The 12034-nt window shown below is 28.0% G+C and overlaps 1 protein-coding gene across 2 annotated transcripts; it reads left to right on the forward strand.

The window, feature by feature from the left end:
* Positions 1–263: 263 nt before the first annotated feature.
* On the forward strand, positions 264–5333 carry LOC110619443 (pentatricopeptide repeat-containing protein At3g53170). 2 transcript variants are annotated; one of them, XM_021762893.2, is made up of 4 exons: positions 264–790; positions 2189–3284; positions 3690–3776; positions 4668–5333. In XM_021762893.2, exons 1-3 carry the CDS (start codon positions 452–454, stop codon positions 3710–3712), a joined length of 1458 nt encoding a protein of 485 aa, XP_021618585.1. In that variant the 5' UTR covers positions 264–451; the 3' UTR covers positions 3713–3776; positions 4668–5333. The 2 variants fall into 2 exon arrangements, with proteins under 2 accessions (XP_021618585.1, XP_043814481.1); XM_043958546.1 differs by having other exon boundaries at positions 4790–5333.
* Positions 5334–12034: the final 6701 nt, after the last annotated feature.

Consider the following 12034-nt stretch of genomic DNA (forward strand, 5'->3'; position numbering starts at 1 on the left):
GTGTCTTTTTCTTTAAAATAATAATTATAAGACTGAATTAATAATATTATTATTATTATTAATTTTACTGATTAAAATTAAATTGAATTAAAATAATTAAAATTTAAAAAAAATAAATTAAATAAAAAATAAACTCAATTTTTAAATTAATTTAATTTAATCAATTATTTTTAAATCGAATTTAGCTCACCCTAATTAAAGTTTTTTTTCTTTTTTTGGCCAGAACCAAAGCATATGGTTGACTAATTTGATAATAAGGCTTTGGGGGGGGAAATTGATGTAAGGCATATTATTCAGCTTATATTCAAGGTTGCAATCCCTAATCCCCAAATCCATAATTTAGCGGATAACGGTTAACGGTAATCCTCCACCACTATCTCAATGAATCTACCGCCTCTTTACTCTCGACTGAAATGAATACAGCTTTCAAGCACTCCCCACATCTACCGCAATGCAGTCGCACTCCCTTTCTTGCACATCCCTTTGTTGGTCATACTCCATTTCCACACCACCTACTACCCATTTGACAAAATTCTTCAAAGAACTTAGCGTTCATCACGGCCCACCACTTCTTACTATCCAGTCCTCGAAATTGAGTTCTGACTTGGTACCAGTGGGCATCCAGAGGCAACCAAAGAAGGAATTATCCCGGATTCTCAGAACTGATGCTGCTATAGAGGCCATAGAACGGAAAGCCAACTCGAAGAAGTATAATAAGCTTTGGCCTAGGGCTGTTTTGGAGGCTCTTGATGACGCTATTAAGGAGAACCGTTGGGAATCTGCTCTTAAGGTTTGCTGGGCAGTAATTTATTGCTTTTCGTTGTTTGTGTTTCTGCTGAAGATAATAAAGTCCCTTCGTTTCTGCATTTCTGGGTTCTGTCTTATATGATTGATGGTTATTTTGTTTGTTTGCTTCTGGGTCTTTCACCTTGTGTTCAATTTCAGATAAGTTGATCGTCATCATATGTTTGCTTTCGTGATTTGCGAGAACTTCTTTAATTAATTCTCTATGATCACATTTGTCAGAATCTTACTATTCTCTATTCAAATCTTATGATTCCAACCTATTATCCAACAAATAGATTCGAATATATGGGGTAAATTTTAAATGTACCAGAATCTTATGATTCTTGATTCGAATATTAGGATCTTGATTCGATTCTTCATCCTAGCAATTCAAATTTTAGGGTACATGAATTGTGACTAAATAAAAAAGTTGATATTGAATAACGTGAATCAAATAACTTTTCACTTGATGGAATAAATTATTTAAAAGAGTTTGTTAGTCTTTATATTTTCAAAATTTAAGATCTTATTAATTTTTGCTATAAAAAATGTATATAAAACCTTTCCTTAGCTATTTTTCTTCCATCAACCATTCTTTCCCTCTCCTTCTTCTTGTCTTTTTCTTTTCAGTTAATTTACTTGATAATTATAACGGTTAAGTTATGACGGTTTATATTTATAAATTATAATATTCTAATACACTATCTTTTTTACTATTTAATTATTTGATCAAATTTAAATGAGAATTTCGGTATATGTATAACGATAACTATTCTCTATAATTCTAAAGTTCATAATTTATACCAAAAAATTATATAACGTAATTCATACATATTATTATATTATGAAGAAATTAAATAGAATAATAATTCTATATTTATCAAAATATGTCATTATGATATATTTTTTTACTTATTTTTAGAACATATATTATTTTTAATTGCCTTTTGGAAGTTTTAGTGAATCTTATGATTCTATTCGATTCTCAATTCTCAATTCTCAATTCATGAAACGAAGATTTCAATTCTCGATTTAACAACTATGTCTATGATGATTTTATGTGTTTCTGCTTTTGCTCAGTTATGTAATGCTTCTTATGAAAGTCTTGAACTTCTGGGTCTCTTTCCATTGCTGAGTGTTTGCTATAAAGATTAAACTGCCAAGCTAGAGTCTGAACTAAGCTTAAAAATCATTATATTGCTTTTATGATGCATAATTAGACCAGAAAGGGGATTAAGTTTTTGGTTATTATTATGTGATTATTATTTCAATTGCTGTATTTGGCAATTCTTGTTCTAAGAAGTTTATATGAGTTGTGAAATGTTTTTTAGATTTAGATTGTGTACATTTATTCTTTGTAGTCTCTAACTACTTTTGAAATGAATTTGCACATCTTTTTTAGATTTTTGAGCTTCTCCGCAACCAGCACTGGTATGAGCCAAGATGCCGAACATACACAAAGTTATTGATGATGCTTGGAAAGTGCAGGCAACCTGATGAGGCAAGCTTGCTTTTTGAGATCATGCAGTCTGAAGGCCTCCAACCCACTGTTGATGCTTACACTGCTCTTGTAAGTGCTTATGGAGAAAGTGGTCAGCTTGACAAGGCATTTTCTATTGTTGATGATATGAAATCCATCTCTAACTGCAAGCCAGATGTATATACATATTCTGCCCTTTTAAATTTTTGCAGTAAACTCCACCGTTTTGATCTGATTGGAAGAATTCTTGCCGAGATGTCATATCTAGGAGTAGAATGCAGCACTGTAACATTTAACACTATTATCAATGGATATGGTAAGGCTAAAATGTTTGAAGAAATGGAGAATTCATTGATGGATATGATTGAAAGCGACAGCTCCAGTCCAGATATTTTCACATTTAATTCTGTTATTGGAGCCTATGGGAATAGTGGACAAATAGAAAAGATGGAGAAATGGTATAATGAATTTCAGTTAATGGGATTAAGCCCAGACGTAAAGACATTTAATATCCTGATAAGATCATACGGGAAAGCAGGCTTGTATGAGAAGATAAAGGCTGTTATGAAATTTATGCAGAAAAGGTTCTTCTCTCCAACCGTTGTTACTTATAACATTATTATTGAGACATTTGGAAGAGCTGGAGATATTGAGAAGATGGATGAATACTTCAAAACAATGAAGCATCAAGGAATGAAGCCTAATGCTGTTACATACTGTTCTCTTGTCAATGCTTACAGCAAAGCTGGGCTTATAATGAAAGTTGATTCAATTTTGAGGCAAGTAGAGAACTCTGATGTAGTAATAGATACTCCATTCTTTAATTGCATCATCAATGCCTATGGTCGGGCTGGTGATATTGAGAAGATGGTTCAATTATTTCTGGCAATGAAGGAAAGAGAATGCAAGCCTGATAGTATCACTTTTGCAACCATGATCCAAGCATATAATAGCCATGGAATGACTGAAGCTGCTCAAGATTTGGAAAAGAAGATTATCAAGATAAAGGAAAATTCAGGTAACTTGGGGTTCCTTGTACATTCTAATAGTTTTATCTGTTGGTTTTGTGAGAATTTCTTCTTAAACTAGTAAGTTGTTTAAACCCTTAATTATTATTATTATTTTGTCTGTTGCCATCCCTTGTTTCCTATTAGCTTGACTGTATGTTTTGAGCAATAGAAGTATGCTATATTGCCTGCTTAAATCCATGAGGGTGGTTGGTCACAGAATAGCTCTTACCTCTCAAGATCAGTTCCAATCCTAGGCCTTAATTTAGGTTACAAATTCGTAGGACTGCTAAGAATTGAACCTCAAAATGTTTTGTTTATGAATTTTAATATTATTTTCATGATAAATGAATTATCATACTGCAGGCAAGTCAACACACATGGATATTCCTTACCTGTTTATTTTATTTACTCAGGTACAAGGATGATCGAAGCCTAGTACTTGGTTGTTATGGAAATAATGGGAAAACATCCTTCAGAAATAGTCAATTCAAATTAATGAGGTGAGAACATTAAAATAAATTTCCTTTCATGCGACTACTTCTGCAACTGGTAGCTTTTGTAAGTTGACTTCCCTCTTATCAGTTCTCACTAACTACTTTCATTAGTGGTGTACTAGATACGGCAATAATAACCTTCCAAAAGAGAAAACGAATGAAAAATAAAGGGAGGAAAATAAAGAAGGTAAAAACATATCCTACAATGAAAACCTTTTGGCATGTGGATAATGTAACATCTAAATATATGCATTTGTGAACATTGTTTGTATTTGCCTTTCATTCTATGTTGTACCAAATAAGAAAGTGGGATTTAAGAATATGATAAGATTAATTGAAAAAGTATTTATCAACAAATTTTCTATGTATTGTTGCAAATTCAATAAAAATAATACCTCCAATTCAGGGGGAATGCTACTTTCACACATAGAGCGCCTATTTAATAAGAATGCTTGCATGAATGGTGGCAAAATCCCAAAGGAGCCGGTGAAAAAAAAAGTGAATAAATAAGCAATGAGGAAAGATTTGATTACCATATTTTCTCTAGGCTAGAGGGGCAGGGACAATGGAAGGACAAAAGGTGATTCATGATTGGTTGAGGCCCATACAAAGTCAGTTTCGACAAGTGTTGAATTCTTACAATCTGGCTGTTCGTTTTAGTTCTTACACTTTAATCTTGGATAGGCCAACAAAATGAGACATGTATTTGGTTTTAATGACCGAGGCATGGGCTACGACCTTGTCAACGCTAAAGCATTCCAGAAACCAGCAATCTTTCAGAGCCTGAATTTTTGCGTTTGTTTTTTGGCCACAAAAGTTGCTTTTACCTTTTTTTTTCTCCTTGGTTCAGTAGAGTCGATTGTATCACTTGATTTTTTATTCAAATATTTGTAACAGGGTGAGATTGCTTCCTCAATCAGCCTATGGTTGACAAACATGATTCTTTTCACTGAGGAGTCAATAGGCCGTTTGTTTCCATGATACTTCCAACGTTGGCTGATCCAATCTGCATCTTTCAGTTCTGAGAAGCTGTATCAAGTTCATGTCTTTCATATGCTGAAAAGTTTTCAGAATTCAAGCACTAGGAAGCTCACAAAGTCAGCCTGGTGATATATGAGGGAAGTTTTCATATACTAGTAACACTACTATGTGCTGCTATGTACAAGCAATGAATGGAAAACTCTTTTGGTGTTATCCAACTGGTACTTGTGTGAAATGCGCGAAGTTCAACATCTCTGGTAACCAGGTTTTGATGTTTCCACCATGAGTCACCTGGCTTCCGTCGACAATAGGTAATTAGGTACCTCTACTCATTTTGTACAAAGAATGCAAAATATGAGAGAAGTATAGGCAAAAGATGGGATCTCAATGCAGAATGCAATTACTATATTGAATATTATTTCCCTTTCAGCAAATATGTGCATATCATATACTCTTGAAGATTTCTGAGGCAGAATAAATTGTCTGGTTAAGATTTGTTAGTTTGTCGATGGATGCTTGATTGGCTCAAGTTCATATTTGATGTATCTTAATAATATTAGTTGTGTTCATTTCTTTCATCAATTGCAGTGGCCTTCCGATGTTAAAATAAAAAACAAAAAATGCAGTGGCCTAAGTTACTGCTTTCTGGGATGATAAAAGAATAGAAATTTTTAGGTGGATCTAGTCCATTAGGAATCTAAAATATATATGATGACCGCCGGGTTTTATCTACTCTGAGCGAGACCAGGCCTAAGAAAATGATGCAGATCCAAAGTCCATGAAACTCCTTTTAGCTGATCAATCCTGCATTTCAAGTCTTGATCCAAACACACAGGCTAAGTTGGGTTGACTGCGAGTCCAAATTCAGCAACAAGCAATTCAGTCTGGTGATGTGACGTGTGATGTAACGTGAGGAAGAATGGCAAATCTAGTCATTTTGCAGTCCTATCTGCATGCACATCGGGTGAATTAAATGACCCTTTGGCGTGGAGAGAGGAGAGGTTTGACACATCCATACGTACGGATCTAAGTGATAGAGACATGTGACACTGTAGTAAAGAGGCCATTAGATATTATTAGTAGATAAAAGAAAAATGGATAAAATGAGATAAATGTTTTCCTCTCTATTTAAGTTTATATTCATATTATGAACTCTATTTTCTAGATTTCAGAATATTAATATAAAATGGTTGATCAGATTTTTTTTTATTTAGAGATTCACTTGGATGTGATTTAAGTTTATAATAGACAGAATGCAGACAAGTTTTTCCCGAGAATCAAATATGTGTTCTATGGCTTAGGAATTGGACCTCATTTAAGGAAATAGAACTTAGTAATGGAGGAAGGCCCATCAGTTCCTTGAATCGTTAGGATTCAATCTAGAGTTTTGGATCACGTGGAATTAATTTGAATGTAAACATTTTGGTTCAATTGGTCCAATTCACTATTCAAAAAAAAAAAAAATCCATAAGATAGAAAAATATCTATTTTCTTTCCTTTCTATGTTCTTATTTCTGGAATTTTATAATATATGTTGAGAAGAAAATGGAAATTTTATCAAGACAAGGTTCCTTAGTTCTTGAATTTTTACTTAGAGAAGAAAATGGAAATTTATTTTATTTTTGTCAGAAACAAATATATATCTTCCTTTTAGATTGACAAGAAAAAATTATAAATTGAAAAAAAAAATAAAGTAAAAAAGAAATGCATGAATTATCACATCAATTAAGATGAGTTTTGATTAAAATTTAATTTAAATTTAAAATAGTTATAATAACTCTAAAATGATTAAATATTTTTTTATAATCTTTTTGCAATAGTATTTAATATATATTATTTTTCTTAAATGTTCTTCCCAATTTAATTTTACTGGGGTATTTTTTTATTTAAAAAAATAATAAATAGAGTGAAAGGAATGAGAGCAATAAAATGCAAAAAATAAAAAAAAAAAATTATGAGTCAACAAAGGACAAGAGAATAAGAAGACTAATTTTCCAAGTCAAGATTTTCAAATTTGCATAAGATGATATGATGAGCAAATTAAGAAATGAAGTTGACATGTCCATAAAGCACAGAAGCTTCCATGGAGCAATCAAGAAGATAACTTCAAACCCTATTCTAATTATTCAACCAAATTAATTTTCAAAGACAACCCATCAAATAAAATCATTAGATGTAAGAAAATAGTAATCCTCACCACCCACTTAGCCATGTTTCCTCCAACCCCAATTGCTTAGAAAAAAAGGGTTCAAGGGCTTGTTTGGTAAAGCTCCATAATTCTAAATCATTAGCTTGAGTTGTGCCATACAATATTGGACTAGACTTAAGCTTGTTCCCATTTTCACTTTTTGTGGCTAATAGTTTATCCAAACATTGTGAGCTATTCACAACCATCATTGAGAAAGATGACTTTCAGGTATCGGTGAGGAACAGTCGGTTCAAATCGAAAAAATTGATCAAATTGAATTGATTTAAAATTTTGGTTCGATTTTTTATACATTTTGGTTTGGTTCGATTTTTAATTTCAGAAATTTCAGTTATTTTAATTCGGTTCGATTTTAATTAAAAAAAAATTAAAAAAATCGAACCGAATCGATTAGTGATAATAATATATTTTTTCAATCATATAGAGAAATTAAATCATATTAAAATTAAAATATTTTAATTAAATTTTAAAATAATAAAAATAAAGTGTGAAAAATAAAAAAATTATTAAAAATTAAAATCGATCAAACTGAATCAAATCGAACTGAATTAGATCGGTTCGATTCGATTCGATTTCTGATAAAATCAATTCGATTCGATTTTCATAAACACTAAAATTTCAATTTTTAATTTATTCGATTCAATTCAATTATGAACCGAACCGATCGCCCTACTTTCAGGATATTTTCATGTGATTTAGACAAACTCAATTAATTATAAATTTAATATATAAATTTTCAAATTCTCAAAAAAAATTGTCAATTCCTAAATTTGGATGTAAAAAATATATTACAAAAAATGCATGGAAGTAACTTTCTTTTTGCATGTAATGATGGATTTGTCCAAGAATCTGTAATTAAGATTTTTTTTTCTCTCTTTTTCAACGTGTAGCATTATAATTGTTCCACTATCCTGCTAAAATTATAATCTTAGGTTTCGTTTATTTTCTAAATATTTTTTTAGAAAAAACTTATTGTTTATTATTTAGTTTTAATATTAAAAATGAAAGAAATATTAATAAATTCATACATATATAAAGTTTAGCAGCAGTAATAAGACTATAAAATTCCAGCAATTGTATTCCTCTTTAAAAAAAAAATCATTTTCGTTAAAAATTATTTAATTTTCTCTTTTATCAACAATTTTTTTCAACTAATTTTTTAGTTCTCCAAATATTAAAAAAATATAAAAAATATTTTTATATAAAATATAATTTTTTTTCAAATAAATATATAGCTATTATTAAGTTGTGCACAGTTCTTGAATTTCAAACTAAATTAAGAATCTAATCAAAATAGAAAAAAATAATAGTAATTTATTTAGATATTTAAAAAACTGTATTATGATTAAATAAATTTAGTTATAATTCTCTATTAAGAAGTGTATCAAAATAAAATCAGAACCATACTAAATTCGTACTGAATTAAAACTGTATTAAAAAATAATTTATATATATATATATATTTAAAATAATTTATAATGATAATAAAATATACAGTTTTAATAATATATTTTATATATTATATAATTTTAATAAAATTATATTATGCAATTAAAATATTTTTTAATTATTAAATACTTTTTATTATTTTATTTAAATAATTCAATAAAATGATGCGTTTAATGTAAGTTTAAAATGCATCGTTTTTAACTTGATTCTAGAGACTTTTTTTCTCCTTAACTGTATAGCTGTACGAATAAACAGCTGGCTTATTTATCTGTTTCATTTCTAGATTCATCCATTCTTTTGTATATATAAATTTACAATAAAACAATAAAATCAAGCATTTGCCAAATACTTTTTACTTTTCATGGTATTAGAGCATGAATAGATTTTTTTTTTCTCATAATCTTTTTACATAACAAAATGATTGAATCAAGTACTAAGTCTCGTAATGAAAAGATCTTCAATGACTATAATTTTTCATAATTTTCATAATTCTGAAATGCAGTTGGTTAATAATATTATGAAATTTAGAAAAAATAGAGTTTATAATAATTAAGTAAAAACTTGGCCACGAGAAAGATCCCTCCTTGTTATTCTTTTTTTTCTTGGCTTGTTAGTAATGCTTAACGGTTTTTCTGTTACAGTGACATACATTCCTGTCATGCAGGTCAGTCCCCTTATCTATATTAGACGATCATTTAATTTTTTTCAGTGTGCGTACGAAAAAGGCTGCAGAAGGACTGGGCCGGAGCTTTTCTCATCATCAAACTGGCTTCCTTCTTTTCAAATTTGAGTTTATGTACAACTCGGCCTGTCATGCATTATAGGATCCGAGTCTGAACCATCGAGTAAGCCTGTCTATGGACGTTCCGAACTCTGGGTGGACCCTGACTCGATTTAAGAAAGGGTGAGAGATCCAAAGGTTATCGATTACTATTCAAATGGATAGGACCAACTATTTTTTATGGAGCACGTGATTCAACTATGGAAAAAAGAAAGTTCCATATCCAATTATGCAATTAAAAAAATAATAAAAGAATGTCGGTATGGTAATTTTTTGAATATTAAATTATTTATAAAAAAATTAATTGATGCTTTTATATATACATCATCTGCAAAATGCTTGTGGAAAAATATTAAAGAAAGTTTTGGACAAAACAATGGGCCCTTCAGTTTTCAAATCAAAAGGAAAATAAGTTCCTTAATACAGACTTTAAAATTAATTTAAATAATAAAATTATCATCTATTTTAAATAATAAAATTTACCAACTATAAAATAATCAAAGACTATTATAAATAAATAAAAAATCTAATAATATTATCGAAAATTTTAATATTTTTTTCTCCTTAATTTTATATATAATATAAATTAAAAAAATAATGATATCTAAGAATGGATAAACGACATTTCACATCATTAAAAAAATTAATTATCTAATTAATGTCAGCTAATTTGGTGCTTCTTGTGGTGATTTTTATTCCTGTAAATGTCGTTTAGCATCAATCACTAGACATACCTTTAGTATTAAATCTTTATGATAAGAAGTTATAAGCTCTTGAAAATGAAATTAATTAGCTATGCATACTCATGACGCACATATTACCTTATTTTATATATATTTATTGTGATTAATAAAGGAAAATAATATTTTAATTTTACTTTATTTTTCTTTAAATATTGGAGAATGCATAAGAGATACACTTATTAATCGAGAAAGAAACAGTTTGGTGACCATCTGAATCCTCACAGTCACAGCCCAGAATATGAGCGAGTCACAGCCTTTCAAATTTTAGTAAACAAAATTAAGAAAATAGATAGTCGTTGACCATTGACTGCAGTATCCAATTAGAAATTGCCAACCAATGTGAAAGAATAGTAATTGCTTAAAAGACAGCTGTTCGTTCGATATTGAAACTTAGCCGCCGAATTCCTGTCACACGTGTGTAATTAAACAATGTCACGTGCGTCTTGCCTTTCCATTAAATGTCTTTCACGTTCTGAAAATTGACTTGACGGCAAAGGTCTGTGGAGTCTGTCACTCTGCTTTTCAATTAATGGACTTCTTATTGTTTTTTACTATATTCTATAATTTTTGTTTATTTTATATTTATATATATATTTAAAAATATTTTTTTTATTAATTTTTTAATTATATTTATTTTAATTATATTAAATTTCTTAAATATTAATAAATATTTTAATAATTTTTTTAAAATAAAATAAAATTATAATAGATAATTTATATATTATTATAGTTAAAAATTATTTATAAGTCTTACACTAAGTTGGTCTTCTCCGTTTATTTTTAGTTTCTAAATTTATTTTTTAAATAAATACTATTTTTTGAAATGTTTTCTCGTTAAAATTTATTAAATTTTTAAAAATTTTATTAATTAATTACTCTATATCAAAAAGCATTTTAAATTTTTATAATATTTAATAACTAAAATTAATAAAAAAATAATTAATAATACATTTTAATATATTTTTTTAAAATAAAAAAATTAATTTATCAATTTTTCATACTATAAAAATTAAATAATAAATTTTTATAATAATAATAATAACAAGAAAATTATATATAAAATAATAATAAATTGGCATCGGTTAAATAATAAATAAATATAAAATAATATTTTGATGATGATTGAAATTTAAATTATGGAATACATATCTTGATTAGGGACCATAATCCTAATCTAAACTTCTTCATATCTTATACCTTTAATTCAACATTTCATCAAATTTCAATAAAAATACATAAAAAATTTTTGTAAGAGATAAAATAAGATTTATTTTAATTTTATTTTTATACATTAAATCAAATCATTATATTATAAGGATTTTTCAATACAATATTAATAATATTCTTTTATTTATATACAGAACTTTTTACAAATTAATAAAAATAATTCATTTTTATGTCGGTGAATATGAAAGGAATTTAAAAATAATTATTTTTTTTAATGGATAAAGTCCGCAAAAGTATAGTCATATGTATATCAATACATATGTGATTAATTTTTATTTTTTCAATAAATAATACTTCATTATTATGTTTTTTATAAATTTAAATAATTAATAAATTATAATTATAATTTATATATTTAATAAGTTAATTCTAATTAATATAAAGGTTTAAATATATAGTCAATTTAATAATTTTCATACATAATCAAATAAAATTTTCCTTACAAAGAAATACGTAAATATCAAAATACAATATTGTTAAACACTTAAAATTAAAATAGTTAAGTTTGAGTTTTTATAATTATTTATTTTGAGATATTTATTTTTGGAGTATATTTTATTTGTGAACCATATTTTTTATATTTTGCTCGTCTTATTTAAATAAAAAGTTAATATTTAAAAAAAAATGAAAGTAAATTACTTGTAAACTACCAATTATATCCATATCGAAATGACCTCTATACCCTTATAATTGCTAGAAACGCAAACGCGTCAGTGAGTCAACCCCCGTCAAATTGGAGAAGAGCAAACCAAACCAAACTTTTACTTTTGCGTTTATGTGTAGTCTCCAACTTGGAAAATCGAATTAAAAATAAAATTATTAAAAAATAAAAAATAAAATAATAATAAAAAAACTATATAAACTGACTCCCGCTATT

This window comes from Manihot esculenta, chromosome 7 (genome assembly GCF_001659605.2).
Source record: "Manihot esculenta cultivar AM560-2 chromosome 7, M.esculenta_v8, whole genome shotgun sequence".
In the NCBI taxonomy this organism is placed as follows: Eukaryota; Viridiplantae; Streptophyta; class Magnoliopsida; order Malpighiales; family Euphorbiaceae; genus Manihot; species Manihot esculenta.

Bases quoted from the DNA above. Each gene is read 5' to 3' on its own strand.
- LOC110619443 (XM_021762893.2), top strand. From the start codon at position 452: ATGCAGTCGCACTCCCTTTCTTGCACATCCCTTTGTTGGTCATACTCC. The intron at 791-2,188 runs GTTTGCTGGGCA...CATCTTTTTTAG, and splicing joins GTTGGGAATCTGCTCTTAAG to ATTTTTGAGCTTCTCCGCAA. The intron at 3,285-3,689 runs GTAACTTGGGGT...TTATTTACTCAG, and splicing joins CAAGATAAAGGAAAATTCAG to GTACAAGGATGATCGAAGCC.